Source organism: Oncorhynchus mykiss, chromosome 25, assembly GCF_057628025.1.
Source record: "Oncorhynchus mykiss isolate SJ-2025 chromosome 25, ASM5762802v1, whole genome shotgun sequence".
Taxonomy (NCBI): Eukaryota; Metazoa; Chordata; class Actinopteri; order Salmoniformes; family Salmonidae; genus Oncorhynchus; species Oncorhynchus mykiss.
Window position 1 is genome coordinate 17,489,759 of NC_143046.1, and position 21,185 is coordinate 17,510,943.

At 43.2% G+C, this 21,185-nt stretch overlaps 2 protein-coding genes across 7 annotated transcripts in view; one reads left to right on the plus strand and one right to left on the minus strand.

Moving 5' to 3' along the window:
- Positions 1 to 19,368, plus strand: part of LOC110504663 (protein phosphatase 3 catalytic subunit alpha) — an 83,195-nt gene extending 63,827 nt beyond the window's left edge. For all 6 annotated transcript variants that reach the window (XM_036969830.2, XM_036969832.2, XM_090220266.1 and 3 more), the window contains one exon: positions 16,661 to 19,368. In XM_036969830.2, coding sequence (XP_036825725.1) covers positions 16,661 to 16,842 — 182 coding nt within the window. In that variant the 3' untranslated portion in view covers positions 16,843 to 19,368. The remainder of the gene's footprint in view (positions 1 to 16,660) is intronic.
- Positions 7,945 to 11,789, minus strand: LOC149971553 (uncharacterized). Its single transcript, XM_090220268.1, has 2 exons — positions 11,664 to 11,789; positions 7,945 to 8,623 (listed from the first exon to the last, which is right to left on the minus strand). The coding sequence occupies exons 1-2, from the start codon at positions 11,693 to 11,695 to the stop codon at positions 8,227 to 8,229; spliced, it is 429 nt and encodes a 142-aa protein (XP_090076394.1). The 5' UTR covers positions 11,696 to 11,789; the 3' UTR covers positions 7,945 to 8,226.
- Positions 19,369 to 21,185: the final 1,817 nt, after the last annotated feature.

Consider the following 21,185-nt stretch of genomic DNA (forward strand, 5'->3'; position numbering starts at 1 on the left):
CTAGTTTTCTCTGTTGGTTTTCCATGTAGACTAGTTTTCTCTGGTACTTTTCCATGTAGACTAGTTTTCTCTGTTGGTTTTCCATATAGACTAGTTTTCTCTGGTACTTTTCCATGTAGATTAGTTTTCTCTGTTGGTTTTCCATATAGACTAGTTTTCTCTGGTACTTTTCCATGTAGACTAGTTTCCTCTGGTACTTTTCCATATAGACTAGTTTTCTCTGGTACTTTTCCATATAGACTAGTTTTCTCTGTTGGTTTTCCATATAGACTAGTTTTCTCTGGTACTTTTCCATGTAGATTAGTTTTCTCTGTTGGTTTTCCATATAGACTAGTTTTCTCTGGTACTTTTCCATGTAGACTAGTTTCCTCTGGTACTTTTCCATATAGACTAGTTTTCTCTGGTACTTTTCCATATAGACTAGTTTTCTCTGTTGGTTTTCCATATAGACTAGTTTTCTCTGTTACTTTTCCATATAGACTAGTTTTCTCTGTTGGTTTTCCATATAGACTAGTTTTCTCTGGTACTTTTCCATGTAGACTAGTTTTCTCTGTTGGTTTTCCATATAGACTAGTTTTCTCTGTTGGTTTTCCATATAGACTAGTTGTCTCTGTTGGTTTTCCACATAGACTAGTTTTCTCTGTTGGTTTTCCATGTAGACTAGTTTTCTCTGTTGGTTTTCCATATAGACTAGTTTTCTCTGTTGGTTTTCCACATAGACTAGTTTTCTCTGTTGGTTTTCCATGTAGACTAGTTTTCTCTGGTACTTTTCCATGTAGACTAGTTTTCTCTGTTGGTTTTCCATATAGACTCGTTTTCTCTGTTGGTTTTCCATATAGACTAGTTTTCTCTGTTGGTTTTCCACATAGACTAGTTTTCTCTGTTGGTTTTCCATGTAGACTAGTTTTCTCTGGTACTTTTCCATATAGACTAGTTTTCTCTGGTACTTTTCCATGTAGACTAGTTTTCTCTGTTGGTTTTCCATATAGACTAGTTTTCTCTGTTGGTTTTCCATATAGACTAGTTTTCTCTGGTACTTTTCCATATAGACTAGTTTTCTCTGGTACTTTTCCATATAGACTAGTTTTCTCTGGTACTTTTCCATGTAGACTCGTTTTCTCTGTTGGTTTTCCATATAGACTAGTTTTCTCTGGTACTTTTCCATGTAGACTAGTTTTCTCTGTTGGTTTTCCATATAGACTAGTTTTCTCTGGTACTTTTCCATGTAGACTAGTTTTCTCTGTTGGTTTTCCATATAGACTAGTTTTCTCTGGTACTTTTCCATGTAGACTATTTTTTCCGGTATAATGCAAGATTGACTTTAAGCAAAACATTAGGAAATGTAGCTAGCTACATTCTGTCTATGATAAACATTAGAAATATGATGGCAATGCATCGTTTTTTGCCCAAAATACCTTGCTTTTTCATTGTAAACTCATACTTACTTGTGATGCTGCCAGACAAATAGCATTGCACTTCTGTTATCATCAGATGAAAATGAAGCTATTTTCTGCTGAATGTGTTGAACAAAAATGTATACTGAACAAAAACATAAACGCAACATGCAACAATTTCAACTATTTTACTGAGTTACAGTTCATAGAAGGAAATCAGTCAATCGAAATACATTCATTAGGCCCTAATCTATGAATTTCACATGACTGGGCAGGGTGGCATCCATGGGTGGGCCTGCGAGGGCATAGCCCCCCCTAAGAGCTAGGCCCAGCCAATCAGAATGAGTTTTATTACAGACACAAATACTCCTCAGTTTCATCAGCTGTCTGGGTGGCTGGTCTCAGATGATCCTGCAGGTGAAGAAGCTGGAAGGGACGTCCTGGGCTGGCGTGGTTACACGTGGTCTGCGGTTGTGAGGCCGGGTTGGACGTACTGCCATATTCTCTAAAACAACGTCGGACGCGGCTTATGGTAGATAGACAAAGGCGGATGGATTATCTTATTCAATTCTCTGGCAACTGCTCTGGTGGACATTCCTGCAGTCAGCATGCCAATTGTGTGCTCCTTCAAAATATAGACATCTGTGGCATTGTGTTGTGTGACAAAACTGCATATTTTAGTGGCTTTTTATTGTCCCCAGCACAAGGTTTACCTGTGTATTGATTATGATGTTTAATCAGATTCTAACAGGGATGTAAAAAATAAATAAGCTTTTTGCATTTTTTCTCTTAACCTATTGTACAAGTTGCCTGCAGGTATTTACTTAAAAAGTAGCTACAAATATTAAAATGTATTGAAAAACCTCAAAGAAATAGTTTAAACAGTATTGAAAACCAAACCCCTAACTATTTCCAAATACCCCATATATATTGTATTTAACTAGGGAAGTCAGTTAAGAGCAAATGCGTATTTACAATGACGGCCTATCCCGGCCAAACCCGGACGATGCTGGGCCAATTGGGTGCCGCCCTATGGGACTCTCAATCACGGCCCGATGTGATACAGCCTGGAATCAAACCAGGGACTGTAGTGATGCCTCTTGCACTGAGCTGCAGTGCCTTAGACCGCTGCGCAACTCGGGAGCCCTATAGGGTATATACGGCATACCGCCCAAGCCTAGTAACTGGTTATCGTGTGTAGGAACTGCTTATCGTGTGTGTATGTAGCAAGCAGGGTTGTGGACAATTCCATTTAAATTCCAATCAATTCAGAATTAAACCAAATTCCAATTCCAAATTTTCCTAATTTTAAAGCATAGAAGAGAATTGGAATTTCAGTATACTTCCTGAATTGACTGGAATTGAAATGAAGTTGACCCCAAGCCTGGTGCACACATATTGTATATATTCCATATATATTTTATATAGTGCCAAATAGGGGTTTCTTTGGTTCCTAACGATAGTAGATCCCTTTTTCGTGCTGTATAGAACCCTTTTTGAAAGGTTCTATAAGGAAACATGCTCATACGGTTCTAAATGGAACCTTTATAGTGTTATAAAGAACACTTTCCTGAGGCTCTATAAAGAACATGAGTCATATGTAACCATCACTGGCCATAGTCATATTTAACATGTAAGGGCATAACACAACTGATAGACTGGAATGACACGCTCACTCACAGTTGAAAAGGAGCCGTGAGCAAACCAAGCTCCAATATATTTGAATGAGCCGACACCCCTACATTTTAATTGTCACTAAAAGAGGAAAGAACCAATTTTCAGAAATGCAAAGAACCATTGAAGGGCTCAAACGGTTATTAGAGTCATTATGGTTCCACATAGAACCACCATCTAAAAATAGCCCATATTAACATATATAGCCTAAGAAACAAGGTCCATGAAGTCAATGATTTGCTAGTAACAGATGACATTCATATTCTGACAATCTCTGAAACTCACTTAGATAATACCTTTGATGATACAGTGGAAGCAATACATGATTATAACATCAACCGAAAAGACAGAAATGCCAAAGAGGGCGGTGTTGCGCTCTATATTCAGAACCACATTCCTGTAAAGCTTAGAGAGGATCTCATATTAAATACTGTTGAAGTAATATGGCTACAGGTTCATCTGCCTCACCTAAATTAAGCCAATTATTGTGGGAAGCTGCTATAGACCACCAAGTGTTGACAGTCAGTATCTGGATAATATGTGTGAAATGCTTGATAATGTATGTGATATCAACAGAGAAGTACATTTTCTGGGTGATTTAAATATTGACTGGCTATCATCAAGCTGCCCACCCAAGTAAAACATCCATAGTGTAACCAGTGCCTGCAAACTGGTTCAGGTTATCAGTCAACGTACCAAGGTAGTTACAAACAGCACATGAATTAAATCATCAACATCTGTTGATCACATCTTTACTAAAGCTGCAGAAATCTGCTCTAAAGCAGTATCCAGATCCATAGGATGTAGTGATCACAATATAATAGCCATATCTAGGAAAACCAAAGTTCCAAAGTCTGGGCCTAATATAGTGTATAAGAGGTCATACCACAAGTTTTGTAGTGATCCATATGTTGATGATGTAAATAATATTTGCTGGTCTGTGGTGTGTAATGAGGAGCAACCAGATGCAGCACTTGACACATTTATGAAACTACTTATTCCAGTTACTAATAAGCACACACCCATTAAGAAAATGACTGTAAAAACTGTTAAATCCCCTTGGATTGATGAAGAATTGAAAAATGGTATGGTTGAGAGGGATGAGGCAAAAGGTATGGCAATTAAGTCGGGCAGCCCAACTGATTGGAAAACATACTACAAATTAAGAAATCATGTTACTAAACTAAATAAAAATAAAAATAAACTACACTATGAAACAAAAATCAATGATATAAAGAATGATAGTAAAACGCTTTGGAGCACCTTAAATGACATTCTGGGAAAAAAGGCTAACTCGGCTCCATCATTCATTGAATCAGATGGCTCATTCATCACAAAACCCACTGATATTTCCAACTACTTTAATTACTTTTTCATTGGCAAGATAAGCAAACTTAGGTATGACATGTCAGCAACAAAAGCTGATACTACACATCCAAGTACAGTTGAAGTCGGAAGTTTACATACACCTTAGCCAAATACATTTAAAATCCGTTTTTCACAATTCCTGACATTTAATCATAGTAGAAATTCCCTGTCTTAGGTCAGTTAGGATCACCACTTAATTTTATTTTATTGTCAGAATAATAGTAGAGAGAATTATTTATTTCAGCTTTTATTTCTTTCATCACATTCCCAGTGGGTCAGACGTTTACATACACTCAGTTAGTATTTGGTAGCATTGCCTTTAAATTGTTTAACTTGGGTCAAACGTTTCGGGTAGCCTTCCACAAGCTTCCCACAATAAGTTGGGTGAATTTTGGACCATTCCTCCTGACAGAACTGGTGTAACTGGGTCAGGTTTGTAGGCCTCGCACATGCTTTTTCATTTCTGCCCACAAATTTTCTATAGGAATGAGGTCAGGGCTTTGTGATGGCCACTCCAAACCTCGACTTTGTTGTCCTTAAGCCATTTTGCCACATCTTTGGAAGTATGCTTGGGGTCATTGTCCATTTGGAAGACCCATTTGTGACCAAGCTTTAACTTCTTGACTGATGTCTGAGATGTTGCTACAATATATCCACATACATTTCCTCCTCATGATGCCATCTATTTTGTGAAGTGCACCAGTCCCTCCTGCAGCAAAGCACCCCCACAACATGATGCTGCTTCAAGGTTGGGATGGTGTTCTTCGGCTTGCAAGCCTCCCCCTTTTCTTCCAAACATAACGATGGTCATTATGGCCAAACAGTTCTATTTTTGTTTTATCAGATCAGAGGACATTTCTTTTGTACCTGTTTCCTCCAGCATATTCACAGTGTCCTTTGCTGTTGTTCTGGGATTGTTTTGCACTTTTCAAACCAAAGTACGTTAATCTCTAGGAGACAAATCCCGCTTCTCCTTCCTGAGCGGTATGACGGCTGCATGGTCCCATGGTGTTTATACTTGCGTACTATTGTTTGTACAGATGAACGTGGTACCTTCAGGCTTTTGGAAATTGCTCCCAAGGATGAACCAAACCTGTGGAGGTCTCCAATTTATTTTCTGAGATCTTGACTGATTTATTTAGATTTTCGCATGATGTCAAGCAAATAGGCACTGAGTTTGAAGGTAGGCCTTGAAATACATCCACAGGTACACCTTCAATTGACTCAAATGATGTCAATTAGCCTATCAGAAGCTTCTATAGCCATTACATACTTTTCTGGAATTTTTCAAGTTGTTTAAAGGCACAGTCAACTTAGTGTATGTAAACTTCTGACCCACTGGAATTATGATACAGTGAATTATAAGTGAAATAATCTGTCTGTAAATAATTGTTGGAGAAATTACTTGTGTCATGCACAAAGTAGATGTCCTAACCGACTTGCCAAAACTATAGTTTGTTAACAAGAAATGTGTGGAGTGGTTGAAAAACAAGTTTTAATGACTCCAACCTAAGTGTATGTAAACTTCCGACTTCAACTGTATATCGGACCAAATTATGAAAGAGAAGAATTGTACTTTTGAGTTCCGTAAAGTCATTGTGGAAGAGGTATTATTGTTGTCTATCAACAATGATACGCTAGTAAAGTAAAGTACTTCAAGCACATATTTTCATTTCAGTCTCCAACATCTCCACTAACTGTATGGATTGTATGGATTTCCCCCCTATTAATAATGTAAAATTAGCAGCTGTACAGAAAGTGTAAGGCCAAATTACAGAGGAGGAACTTCTTGATGCAATTAAAGCCTTTAAGTCCAGGAAATCTTCAGGGCTGGATGGCGTACCAGTGGAGGTATTCCAAACATTTGTTGATCTACTCAGAGGACCGTTATTAGCATGTTTTAACCACTCCTATATAAATGGTATATTATTAAACACTCAACAAGAAGGTTTGATTTCATTATTACTGAAACAGGATCCAAGTGGTATATAACCAAATTATGATAACTGTATATTATGTATCACCAAAAAATTCAACTTTTACATTACTGTGTAGTTTACCAATGAAATGGTCTGACGGGGATGTGGACACACTCTGTATACAAATCCCGAAAGAAAGACATGATCTCACTACAATACATTTTTATAGAAAGTTAGCAAAAATGCATAAGATCTTGCTACCATGGAAAGGAAAATACCTGTGTATTTGTGGAAAAATCCCCCTGATTAACTCTGTAGTCATATCCCAGTTTAACTATTTGCTAATGGCCTTGCCTACACCTAGCAACTCGTTTTTTTTAATTATATGAGCAAAACATATTGCATTTTATTTGGAATGGCAAGCCAGTTAAAATTAAATGGGCCTAGTTTTATAAAGAATATGAATTCAGAGGGCAGAAATTATTAAATATTAAAGCATTAGACCTCTCACTAAAGGCTTCAGTCATACTAAAGTTATACATAAATCTGAAATGGTTCTCCAGTAAATTAGTAAGAATGTCTCACCCCATGTTCAAGAATGGCCTTTTTCCCTTTATTCAGTAAGGAAAAGTCAGGAACTTGTCTGTCGGCCCTGCATTGAAGACCAAAAAAACTGGGTAAAGAAAATTGTGGTAAATAAAAATATATACCAGTTTCATTTAAGGATAAAAAAAAATTGACAGCTGTGCCATATAAATTGCAAAATAGTTGGGAAGAGATTTTCAATGTACCATTCCATGGCACATGGTTTATGAATTGACATGCAAAACACCACCATATTCAAAACAAAAAAATTATATTTAAATTATTATACAAAATTCTTGCAACAGAATGATATATATATGGGGGATACAATCTTCTCAGCTCTGAAGATTTTGCTGCAAGGAGGCAGAGTCATTAGATCATTTATTTTGGTACTGTCCATGTGTAGCTCGTTTTTGGTCACAGCACATTTGAAAAATGTATGACAAATAGAAATCCAATATGGATGGTGTTAAGATACAGATGGGAGAAGTTGAATGGAGCTGAAGGGTGGGACTAATAACAACATGATGACAAATGTAAAACATACGGAGTCTGTAAAATGTATATAGGTTCAGAACTTTTGTGAAATAGCACAGTTACAAATATATGGTAAATATAAATCAAACTGGGTGGACATCAGAAATAGAGCAAGGCCAGGACTAAAAACAAACTAAATATAACTATTGTAAAATAGATTGTGTCTTTAAAATGTGTATAGTATGTATAAGCTGGAAGTAGAAGCCTAAGTGTTATTGTTTATTAGTTACTCCAATTGGGGGAGGGGTGGTAGGGTTTGTGGGGAATAATAAAGGATGGTATATACTAAAGAAAGTGTGTATATGTATATATGTATGTGTATATATGTATGTGTATATATGTATGTGTATATATGTATGTGTATATATGTATATATGTATGTGTATATATGTATTTGTATATATGTATGTGTATATATGTTACGATCTACTAGGTGTGGTGGTTGGAATCAGGCGCAGAGAGCAGGGTTCAGTCGTTTCTTCACATTTATTCCCCAGCGCAACAAAAACAGTCACGCCAACACACAGGGCGTAAAATAAGTTGCCAGTCAAAAACAACAGGACTAAACAGTCCGGAGAATAAATACAGGAAAAAATCACACCATCAAAACACAGAGTAACAAAAACAAGCCCGCACAAATACCCAGCGGGCCTAGTGCCCCTAAATACCCTACAAACAAATTCTAATACAAAACAGGTGTACCCAATTAACCAATAACCCAAAACAAACGGAAAGGGAATCGATGGCAGCTAATAGGCCGGCGACGACGACCGCCGAGCACCGCCCGAACAGGAAGAGGCACCATCCTCGGCGAGGTTCGTGACAGTACCCCCCCCCTGACGCGCGGCCCCTGCAGCGCGCCGACCCCGGCCTCGAGGACGACCCGGAGGACGAGGCGCAGGGCGATCCGGGTGGAGGCGATGGAAATCCCTCAAGAGGGAAGGATCTAAAATGTCCCTCCCCGGTACCCAGCACCTCTCCTCCGGACCGTACCCCTCCCAGTCCACGAGGTACTGCAGGCCCCTCACCCGGCGTCTCGAGTCCAGAATAGCTCGTACTGTGTACGCCGGGGACCCCTCGATGTCCAGAGGGGGTGGAGGGACCTCCGGTACCTCACCGTCTTGTAGGGGACCAGCTACCACCGGCCTGAGGAGAGACACATGAAACGAGGGGTTAATACGATAATAAGAGGGAAGTTGCAATCTATAACACACCTCGTTTATCCTCCTCAGGACTTTAAATGGCCCCACACACTGCGGCCCCAGCTTCCGGCAGGGCAGGCGGAGGGGCAGGTTTCGGGTCGAGAGCCAGACCCTGTCCCCTGGTGCGAACACCGGGGCCTCACTGCGGTGGCGGTCAGCGTCTCTCTTCTGCCGTTCACTGGCCTGCCTGAGAGAATCCTGGACTGCCCGCCAGGTCTCTCTAGAGCGCTGTACCCACTCCTCCACCGCAGGAGCCTCGGTCTGACTCTGATGCCATGGAGCCAGGACCGGCTGGTAGCCCAGTACACATTCGAATGGCGACATATTCGTGGACGAATGCCGAAGAGAATTCTGGGCTAACTCTGCCCACGGGACGTACCTCGCCCATTCTCCTGGCCGGTCCTGGCAATACGACCTCAGAAACCTGCCCACTTCCTGGTTTACTCTCTCCACCTGCCCATTACTTTCGGGGTGATAACCAGAGGTAAGGCTGACCGAGATCCCCAGACGCTCCATAAACGCCTTCCAAACCCGAGATGTGAACTGGGGACCCCGATCGGAGACGATATCCTCTGGAACCCCATAGTGCCGGAAGACGTGGGTAAAAAGAGCCTCTGCAGTCTGTAGGGCCGTAGGGAGACCAGGCAATGGGAGGAGACGGCAGGACTTAGAGAACCGATCCACAACGACCAAAATGGTAGTGTTCCCCTGAGATGGGGGAAGATCAGTAAGGAAATCTACCGAGAGATGGGACCATGGCCGTTGTGGAACCGGGAGGGGCTGTAACTTCCCTCTAGGAAGGTGCCTAGGAGCCTTACTCTGGGCGCATACCGAACAGGAAGATACATAGAGCCTCACATCCCTAGCTAAGGTGGGCCACCAGTATTTCCCTCTAAGACCCCGCACTGTCCTATCGATCCCCGGATGACCCGCAGACGGTAGTGTGTGAGCCCACCGAATCAACTTATCACGGACACCAAGCGGTACGTAACTTCTACCAGTCGGACACTGTGCAGGCGCAGGTTCAACCCTCAACGCCCGCTCGATGTCCGCGTCCACCTCCCATACCACTGGGGCCACCAGCCGAGAAGCTAGGAGGATGGGAGTGGGTTCGATAGACCGGTCCTCGGTGTCATAGAGACGGGACAGCGCGTCGGCCTTAGTGTTGAGGGAACCTGGTCTGTAAGAGATCGTAAATCTAAAACGTGTAAAGAACATGGCCCACCTAGCCTGACGCGGATTCAGTCTCCTCGCTGCTCGAATATACTCCAGATTACGGTGATCAGTCCAGATGAGAAAAGGGTGTTTAGCCCCCTCTAGCCAGTGTCTCCACACCTTCAGGGCCTTTACCATAGCTAGTAACTCCCGGTCCCCCACATCATAGTTCCGCTCTGCCGGACCCAGCTTCTTAGAAAAGAAAGCGCAGGGACGGAGCTTCGGTGGCGTGCCCGAGCGCTGAGACAGCACGGCTCCAACCCCAGCCTCGGACGCATCCACCTCCACTATGAATGCTAACGAAGGGTCCGGATGCGCCAACACGGGAGCCCCAGTGAACAGTGCCTTCAACTGGTTGAAGGCTCCATCAGCCTCTGCTGACCACCGCAAACGCACCGGCCCCCCCTTCAGCAGTGAGGTAATGGGCGCCGCTACTTGGCCAAAACCCCGGATAAACCTCCGGTAGTAATTGGCAAACCCTAAAAACCGCTGCACCTCCTTTACCGTGGTCGGAGTCGGCCAATTACGCACGGCGTTAACGCGGTCACACTCCATCATCATCCCCGAGCTGGAAATGCGATAACCCAAGAAGGAAACGGCTGGTTTGGAGAACACACATTTCTCAGCCTTGACGTATAGGTCATGCTCCAGCAGTCGCCCAAGCACCTTGCGCACCAGGGAAACATGCGTGTGGCAGAATAAATCAAGATGTCATCAATATAGACTACCACACCCTGCCCGTGCAAGTCCCTGAGAATCTCATCTACAAAGGATTGAAAGACGGCTGGAGCATTTTTCAACCCATACGGCATGACGAGGTACTCATAGTGGCCTGATGTGGTACTAAACGCTGTTTTCCACTCGTCTCCTCCCCGAATACGCACCAGATTATACGCGCTCCTGAGGTCCAGTTTTGTGAAGAAACGCGCTTCGTGGAATGATTCCACCGCCGTAGCGATGAGAGGTAGCGGATAACTAAAACCCACTGTGATCGAATTGAGACCTCGATAATCAATGCACGGACGCAGACCTCCCTCCTTTTTCCTCACAAAAAAAAAACTCGAGGAGACGGGTGACATGAAGGGCCGAATGTACCCCTGTCTCAGAGCTTCCGTGACATATGTTTCCATAGCCAGCGTCTCCTCCTGTGACAGTGGGTACACATGACTCCGGGGAAGTGCAGCGTTCTCCAGGAGGTTTATCACGCAATCCCACCGTCGATGGGGTGGTAATTTGGTCGCCTTCTTCTTACTAAAAGCGATAGCCAAATCGGCATATTCTGGGGGAATGCGCACGGTGGAAACCTGGTCTGGACTCTCCACCGTCGTGGCACCGATGGAAACTCCTATACACCTCTCTGAACACTCGTCTGACCACCCCTTAAGAGCCCCCTGTTTCCAGGAAATAAGGGGATTGTGAATAGCCAGCCAGGGAACCCCCAACACCACCGGAAACCCAGGTGAATCAATAAGGTAGAAACTGATCCTCTCCCTATGATTCCCCTGCGTTACCATGTCCAGCGGAATCGTGGCCTCCCTGACCAGCCCTGACCCTAGCGGTCGGCTATCTAAGGAGTGCACGGGGACAGGTGGGTCTATCTGCACTAACGGGATACCCAATTTACGGGCGAGTCCACGATCCATAAAACTCACAGCTGCGCCTGAATCGACTAGCGCCTTATGCTGAAGAGAGGGGAAAAAAGCAGGGAAAAAAATTAACAAAAACATGTGACCAACAGGGAGCTCTGGGTGAGTTTGGTGCTTACTCACCTGGGGTGGCCGAGGAGCGTTCTGCCGACCATCTCGACTCCCAGAAGGACTCCTCCAACACCGGTCCGAAGTGTGTCCTCTCCGTCCACAATAGGAGCAGGAGGAGCCCCCTCTGATCCCCCTAGATGCAGCTCCTCCCAACTCCATCGGAGTGGGAGTGGGAGAGCTGGAAGGTGGAATTAACAGGACCCCTTCTGAACGCCCGCGGGCAGCTAGCAGGTTGTCCAATCGAATAGACATGTCTATTAGTTCATCCAAGGAGAGAGTTGTGTCCCTGCAAGCCAGCTCCCGGCGGACGTCCTCCCGGAGACTACACCGGTAATGGTCCATCAGGGCCCTGTCATTCCACCCAGCACCAGCAGCTAGGGTCCTAAACTCCAACGCGAAGTCCTGCGCGCTCCTCGTCTCCTGTCTGAGGTGGAACAGTCGCTCACCCGCCGCTTTACCCTCTGGTGGATGATCGAACACTGCTCGGAAACGGCGGGTGAACTCCAGGTAGTTGTCCCGAGCCGAGTCTGGACTGTTCCAGACTGCATTAGCCCAATCCAGGGCCCTGCCCGTTAAACAGGAGACGAGGAGGCTCACACTCTCCTCACCCGAGGGAGCCGGACGCACGGTAGCCAGGTAGAGCTCCAGCTGGAGCAAAAATCCCCGGCACCCAGCAGCCGCTCCATCGTACTCCCTCGGGGGGGAGAGACGTAGTGCGCCGGACCCAGAGGACGACGTAGGTGGAGTAGGTGGTGTCGGCAGTGGGGGAGCTGGGGTAGACGTCGGGAGACCACTCCTCTCCCATCGTTCCATCCTCTCCATCATCTGGTCCATCGCGGTACCAATCCGATGGAGGACAGCTGTGTGGTGATGAACGCGCTCCTCCATAGTGGGGAGAGGAGTGGTCGCTGCTCCTGCTGACTCCATTTCGAAGGTGCGGGCTTCTGTTACGATCTACTAGGTGTGGTGGTTGGAATCAGGCGCAGAGAGCAGGGTTCAGTCGTTTCTTCACATTTATTCCCCAGCGCAACAAAAACAGTCACGCCAACACACAGGGCGTAAAATAAGTTGCCAGTCAAAAACAACAGGACTAAACAGTCCGGAGAATAAATACAGGAAAAAATCACACCATCAAAACACAGAGTAACAAAAACAAGCCCGCACAAATACCCAGCGGGCCTAGTGCCCCTAAATACCCTACAAACAAATTCTAATACAAAACAGGTGTACCCAATTAACCAATAACCCAAAACAAACGGAAAGGGAATCGATGGCAGCTAATAGGCCGGCGACGACGACCGCCGAGCACCGCCCGAACAGGAAGAGGCACCATCCTCGGCGAGGTTCGTGACAATATATGTATGTGTATGCATATATATACACTACTGTTCAAAATGTTTGGGGTCACTTAGAAATGCCCTTGTTTTGAAAGAAAAGCACATTTTTTTGTTCATTAAAATAACTTCAAATTGATCAGAAATACAATGTAGACATTGTTAATGTTGTAAATGACTGTTGTGGCTGGAAACAGCTGATTTTTCATTGAATATCTACATAGGCGTACAGAGGTCCATTATCAGCAACCATCACTCCTGTGTTCCAATGGCACGTTGTGTTAGCTAATCCAAGTTGATCATTTTAAAAGGCTAATTGATCATTAGAAAACCCTTTTGCAACTATGTTAGCACAGCTGAAAATGGTTGTGCTGATTAAAGAAGCAATAAAACTGTCCTTCTTTAGACTAGTTGAGTATCTGGAGCATCAGCATTTCTGGGTTCGATTACAGGCTCAAAATGGCCAGAAACAAAGAACTTTCTTCTGAAACTCATCATTCTATTCTTGTTCTGAAAAATGAAGGCTATTCCATGTGAGAAATTGCCAAGAAACTGAAGATCTGGTACAACGCTGTGTACTACTCCCTTCGCAGAACATTGCAAACAGTCTCTAACCAGAAAGAAAGAATGGGAGGCCCCGGTGCACAACTGACTAAGAGGACAAGTACATTAGAGTGTCTAGTTTGAGAACCAGACGCCTCACAAGTCCTCAAATGGCAGCTTCATTAAATAGTACCCGCAAAAAAACAGTCTCAATGTCAACAGTGAAGAGGCGATTCCAGGATACTGGCCCTAACAGAACACAGTGGGTGTTCTTTAATGATAAACATGATCCAGGTAGAATCAGGAGTTCCCCAGTGTAGCTGTTCAGGCCCCTTATTTTTTTCGATATTTACTGACGACATGCCACTGGCTTTGAGTAAAGCCTGTGTGTTTATGTATGCGGAATACTCAACACTATACACATCAGCTACTACAGCAACTGAAATGACTGCAACACTTAACAAAGTGCTGCAATTAGTTTCAGAATGGGTGGCAAGGAATCAGTTAGTCCTAAATATTTCCAAAACTAAAAGCATTGTATTTGGGACAAATCATTCACTAAACCCTAAACTTCAACTAATACTCGTAATAAATCATGTGGAAATTGAGCAAGGTGCGGTGACTAAACTGCTTGGAGTAACCCTGGATTGTAAACTGTCATGGTCAAAACATATTGATACAACAGTAGCTAAGATGGGGAGAAGTCTGTCCATAATAAAGCGCTGCTCTACCTTCTTAACAGCACTATCAACAAGGCAGGTCCTACAGGCCCTAGTTTTGTCGCACCTTGACTACTGTTCAGTCGTGTGGTCAGGTGCCACAAACAGGGACTTTGCAGTTGGCTCAGAACAGGGCAGCACAGCTGGCCCTTCAAAGTACACGGAGAGCTAACATTAATGACAGGCATGTCAATCTCTCATGGCTCATGGCTGGAAGAGAGATTGACTTCATCACTACTTTTATTTATGAGAGGTATTGACATGTTGAATGCACCAAGCTGTCTGTCTAAACTACTGACACACACAAAGGTACAACACATGCATACACATGCATTGTAATATTGTTATATGGTGGTATTATATGTTTTGTATTGTAGATATGTAGTGGTGTAATAATGTTATATTATGTACTGTTTTATCTTTTGTTGTAAATGTAATGTAAGTGCTTTACTATGTGTGGACACCAGGAAGAGTAGCTGCTGCCTTGGCAGAACTAATGGGGTTCCTTAATAAACCCCAAGAAGAGTAGCTGCTGCCTTGGCAGAACTAATGGGGTTCCTTAATAAACCCCAAGAAGAGTAGCTGCTGCCTTGGCAGAACTAATGGGGTTCCTTAATAAACCCCAAGAAGAGTAGCTGCTGCCTTGGCAGAACTAATGGGGTTCCTTAATAAACCCCAAGAAGAGTAGCTGCTGCCTTGGCAGAACTAATGGGGTTCCTTAATAAACCCCAGGAAGAGTAGCTGCTGCCTTGTCAGAACTAATGGGGATCCTTAATAAACCCCAAGAAGAGTAGCTGCTGCCTTGGCAGGATTTACGGGGTTCCTTAATAAACCCCAGGAAGAGTAGCTGCTGCCTTGGCAGAACTAATGGGGTTCCTTAATAAACCCCAAGAAGAGTAGCTGCTGCCTTGGCAGAACTAATGGGGTTCCTTAATAAACCCCAGGAAGAGTAGCTGCTGCCTTGGCAGGAACTAATGGGGATCCTTAATAAACCCCAGGAAGAGTAGCTGCTGCCTTGGCAGGATTTACGGGGTTCCTTAATAAACCCCAGGAAGAGTAGCTGCTGCCTTGTCAGAACTAATGGGGTTCCTTAATAAACCCCAAGAAGAGTAGCTGCTGCCTTGGCAGGAACTAATGGGGATCCTTAATAAACCCCAGGAAGAGTAGCTGCTGCCTTGGCAGGATTTACGGGGTTCCTTAATAAACCCCAGGAAGAGTAGCTGCTGCCTTGGCAGGATTAACGGGGTTCCAACCTTTCTGATCTCCCCATCCCGGATCCGGGATCGTGAATACAGACTCAAGCTCATTACCATAACGCAACGTTAACTATTCATGAAAATCGCAAATGAAATGAAATAAATATGCCATCTCTCAAGCTTAGCCTTTTGTAAACAACACTGTCATCTCAGATTTTCAAAATATGCTTCTCAACCATAGGAAAACAATAATTTGTGTAAAAGTAGCTAGCTAGCATAGCATTTAGCGTTAGCATTAGCGTTAGCATCCAGCACGCAACATTTCAACAAAAACATAAAAGCCTTCAAATAAAATAATTTACCTTTGAAGAACTTCTGATGTTTTCAATGAGGAGACTCTCAGTTAGATAGCAGATGCTCAGTTCTTCCAAAAATATTCTTTGTGTATTAGAAATAGCTCCGTTTTGTATATCACATTTGGCTACCAAAAAAACCAGAAAATTCAGTCCTCAAAACCCGAACTTTTTTCCAAATTAACTCCATAATATCGACTGAAAACATGGCAAACGTTGTTTAGAATCAATCCTCAAGGTGTTTTTCACATATCTCTTCGATGATATATCGTTCGTGGAAGTGTGCTTTCTCTCCTGAATCCCAGGAGAAAATGCCCGCACCTGAAGATTACGCACAAATTTAGACAAAGGACACCGGGCGGACCCCTGGAAAATGTAGTCTCTTATGGCCAATCTTCTGATATGCCTACAAATACGTCACAATGCTGCCGACATCTTGGGGAAACGGCAGAAGGTCTAAGCTTATTCCTGTCGCATTCACAGCCATATAAGGAGACATGAGAAAACAGAGCTTCAGAAATTCTGCTCATTTCCTGTTTGACGTATCATCTTGGTTTCGCCTGTAGAATGAGTTCTGGGACACTTACAGACAAAATCTTTGCAGATTCTGAAACTTCAGAGTGTTTTCTTTCCAAAACTGTCAAGAATATGCATAGTCGAGCATATTTTCGTGACAAAATATTGCGCTTAAAACGGGAACGTTTTTTATCCAAAAATGAAATAGCGCCCCTAGAGATGCAACTGGTTTTAACCAGTTGTAAATACAAAGAGCCCTAACTCCTTAGTGTGTAGCAACTGCATTGTAACTACATTGTGTGTGTGTATTACATCTGTGTGTAATTGTGTTGAGATCTGTTTCCCCAGCAATCCGAGGCTTCTCTCCTCAACATAAGATCAATAGCTTTGCGGAGGCCAAGGGTCTGGACCGGATCAACGAGCGCATGCCCCCCCGCCGTGACGCCGTCAACATTGTTGGTGTCTCCATGGGCCGCATGAACATGGGGGAGCCCAACGGCACCGACAACAACAGCAATATACAGGGATGATGCACACACACACACACACACACACACACACACACACACACACACACACACTATTTCATACACACTCTGAAACACACACATAGATATGAAGTACATACACCAACATACACACCTTTGACTTACACATACTCACAAATACACTTGATTTAAACATAAAGTACACACACATACTTATACATACACATAAACACAAAACATACAGGCTACACAAGTCAGCATATACCCTTATACAGTGATGGCACACACACCATCCTCCTCCTCCCCCCTACCCCGTCCTGTTGCTGCCCAGACCACCTCTCCACCAGTGTGGCAAGACTTTGCCATGGATGGTTGAGGCGTCCTACTGGACAAACTGTACTGCAGGTTCCATCATTACCTGATCTGACCTGGTCACACACACACTACTGAAGGCCCCTGACCTGACCACAACACACTACGGAACACTCTACTGGATGTTCTGGAACACTCTACTGAACGTTCTGGAACACTACTGGACGTTCTGGAACACTACTGAACGTTCTGGAACACTCTACTGAACGTTCTGGAACACTCTACTGAACGTTCTGGAACACTCCAATGCAAAACAAAGAGCTACTGGTCTGTTCTCATTGTGTAGTAGGGGTGTCTGGGTGACAGATGTTACCTTTCTGTTGTGTTGGGGGCAGAGGGAGAGTGGGGGGGGGGGGGGGGGTTGGGGAGGGGAGGCATGGGCTGAGAGGTCAACGAGGGCTGAGGTGGCATGCGGGAGAGGGACTTCCTGTCCGGGATTTTCCGTTTCCTCTTCTCATTTTAAAACAGGAATTTTGTGGTCAGCCCGGTTGGTGGTTTACTTCATTCACTTTATTTTATAAGATAGATAGATAGATAGATAGATCGAGAGATGGACTGGATGGTTGTCGTGACGTCCATGGGAGTTTATTTGTGTGTGCTTGTGTCTGCATTTGCGATTGTGTGAGTGTATGTGTGTCTGTGGGGGGGAAATTTGAATGGCATTTTCATATGCAACATACAAGGTTGTGCTATCGAACATGTTTTGCTACCAGTACTATATGATAATAACAGGACATTCAAATGAAACATATTATTTATTAACTTCAAGGAAAAGACTATGTTGTCAGAAGGTTAAAAATGCAGTCTTAATACCTGAGTATTCTCTCTCAATCTTATTTTATAAGCCAATATGCTCCACTGGTCAGTTAGTCAGGACTAAAGTGTGTGACCCACCATTAATTCACACAGAGTTCACAGTACACTCACTACACCCCAGACAGACGCTGCCTCTAAAGTCAGTCAGATAAATAAAACTGACCTTAGATCAGTTTTAGTGGCAACGTTTGTCTATTCCACTCTTATGTTCTATTGCTAAAACTGATCATATTTCACTTTTAAGGGAAACTTTTTATCACTTTTACTTATTCCACTTGTTGGGACTAGCTACACGTTTTAATGTTCTATTGCTGCCAAGTCAATCATAGAAATAGAAAGCATAGAATGGACACCGGTATCAGAGATTGAAATGTAGAAATAACTATGATAGATTGGCTGTTTTGCAGGCATGCAATCAGAATCAGCAATGAGTGAAGTCCATTCCATGCGTTCCATTTCTACGGTGTCCTCTTAATGTGCTGTCCAGTAGCCTATAACCTGAGCTGGCTGCACTGGAGGAAATTCCTATAGTGTATATGCTGTTGTGTTCTACCTTGAAAATGAAATTAAGTGTTTTTGGCTGAGTGTGAGCAGTGACTAACAGAAGTCAGCAGAAGGTTATTTATTTGTAAAGCATTTATAAACGCATCAATGCATGCAGTTAAGTTATTTGATAATAATAATGTGAAATTCGATTTGTGCCGTGTTTCAGTATGGTAAGTTCGCTTTTTCTTCCTTCAAATAGGGATAATATTTATTTTGCAAAACATTTATGATTTTTATAATTTTTGGGGGGTGATTTTGTTATTCTTTTTTAAATGTTTTCCATGATTGTATTATGAGTTAATGTATTGTTTTATTTTGATGCTGTACAGACTGGAAGCTTCTATGAGGTGAAATGCATTGTGACTCTATCTCTCCTCTCTTCTCAGTTGATGTACAGGAGTTGCTTTTAAACTTGCAATAGCGTGAATGAATGACCATACTATAAAGAGACAGACTTCCATTCAGGCAGCCAAAGCATGATTGCATGGTAAACTCATCTGTAAAAGCAGACACAGTTACAGAAGTTGTCTTTCAAATTTTAAAGGGAAAGTTGACTCTCTGATCATAATTCTTAAATTATATTCTTGTTATTTAATATTATTATTATTATATTTATAATTAACATTATTCTTAAGCTCTCTGCTGGTTGCTCTCGCATTTTTCTGATCTTTGTTTGGTCTCATTGTGCTTTATTTTGCGAGGTGAACTTACTCGAGACCTTGTGCCATATAGTTTGTGCCATGGCTCTCTGTCTCATCACACACACTGTAAGCATGCCCCATGGGACAAACCACTTTTTTTACTCTTGAATAAAATATGCATGAACCTTTGGCATACTTCTGTTTATTTCCTCCGTTGTTCACAGATACATACAGAAGTGCACACACACACACACACACACACACACACACACACACACACACACACACACACACACGCACACACACGCACACACGCACACACGCACACACACACACCACTATACACTGAGTATACCAGACATTAGGAATATCTTCTTAACATTGAATTGCACCCCCCGTTGGCCCGTTGACTCCAGTGCTTCCCAGTTGTGTCAAGGTTGTTGAATGTCATTTGGGTGGTGGACCATTCTTAATACACACAGGAAACTGTTGAGCCTGAAAAACTCAGCCACGTTGCAATTCTTGACACAAACCGGTGCGCCTGGCACCTACTTCCATTCCCGTTGAAAGACACTTCAATCTTTTGTCATACCCATTCACCCTCTGAATGACACACACACACAATCCACGTCTCAATTGTCTCAAGGCTTAAAAATCCTTCTTTAACATGCCTCCTCCCCTTCATCTACACTGATTAAAGTGGATTTAACAAGTGACATCAATAAGGGATCAAAGCTTTCACCTGGATTCACCTGGTCAGTCCATGTCATGGAAAGAGAAGGTGTTCATAATGTTTTCAGTGTATGTTCTCTAATTGCCCTCTGGTGGAGAACGCCCCCTCAGTAGATCACACACAATAACTGCAGCTGGATCAAGCAGACTCTAGCTATATTGAAAACACTCTTCCTGGCTCTTCCACAAATGTTTCCAGGCATGATGTGGCATCCAGAGGATACATTTAAAAAAAGAAAATCATGAATTGACAATTTTCCTGTAATTTTCTGTAATATATTTAGGCTACCTAGTCCAGGATTCCACACCTGGATAGGGACCGTGACTTGTAGTGCTGTACTGTGCTGTGCTGTGTAATAATACTGTAATAAGATTTGAGTGGACTTGAGAGTGGTGGGTTGACTGAAACTTGTTACATCACCTCCCCAAAAGGTTATCACTAGAACACATACTGTATGATTCATCAGAAATGTAGCAGCTGTAGAAGTCTGGTTATAAAAACGTCCACCTACGCTTACACCCATAACTCTTCCACCACTCCCTGTTCCATTACTGTTATCTATTACACCCATAACTCTTCCACCACTCCCTGTTCCATTACTGTTACCTATTACACCCATAACTCTTCCACCACTCCCTGTTCCATTACTGTTACCTATTACACCCATAACTCTTCCACCACTCCCTGTTCCATTACTGTTATCTATTACACCCATAACTCTTCCACCACTCCCTGTTCCATTACTGTTACCTATTACACCCATAACTCTTCCACCACTCCCTGTTCCATTACTGTTATCTATTACACCCATAACTCTTCCACCACTCCCTGTTCCATTACTGTTATCTATTACACCCATAACTCTTCCACCACTCCCTGTTCCATTACTGTTATCTATTACACCCATAACTCTTCCACCACTCCCTGTTCCATTACTGTTACCTATTACACCCATAACTCTTCCACCACTCCCTGTTCCATTACTGTTATCTATTACACCCATAACTCTTCCACCACTCCCTGTTCCATTACTGTTACCTATTACACCCATAACTCTTCCACCACTCCCTGTTCCATTACTGTTATCTATTACACCCATAACTCTTCCACCACTCCCTGTTCCATTAATGTTATCTATTACACCCATAACTCTTCCACCACTCCCTGTTCCATTACTGTTATCTATTACACCCATAACTCTTCCACCACTCCCTGTTCCATTACTGTTATCTATTACACCCATAACTCTTCCACCACTCCCTGTTCCATTACTGTTA

What these genes read in the sequence shown, in the direction of transcription:
- LOC149971553 (XM_090220268.1), bottom strand. Translation starts at nt 11,695, where the DNA reads ATGGTCGGCAGAACGCTCCTCGGCCACCCCAG. An exon ending in ACGCTCCTCGGCCACCCCAG is followed by an intron (nt 8,624 to 11,663) that starts GTGAGTAAGCAC and finishes GTCTCTCCTCAG; the next exon opens with GCCGGTGGTAGCTGGTCCCC.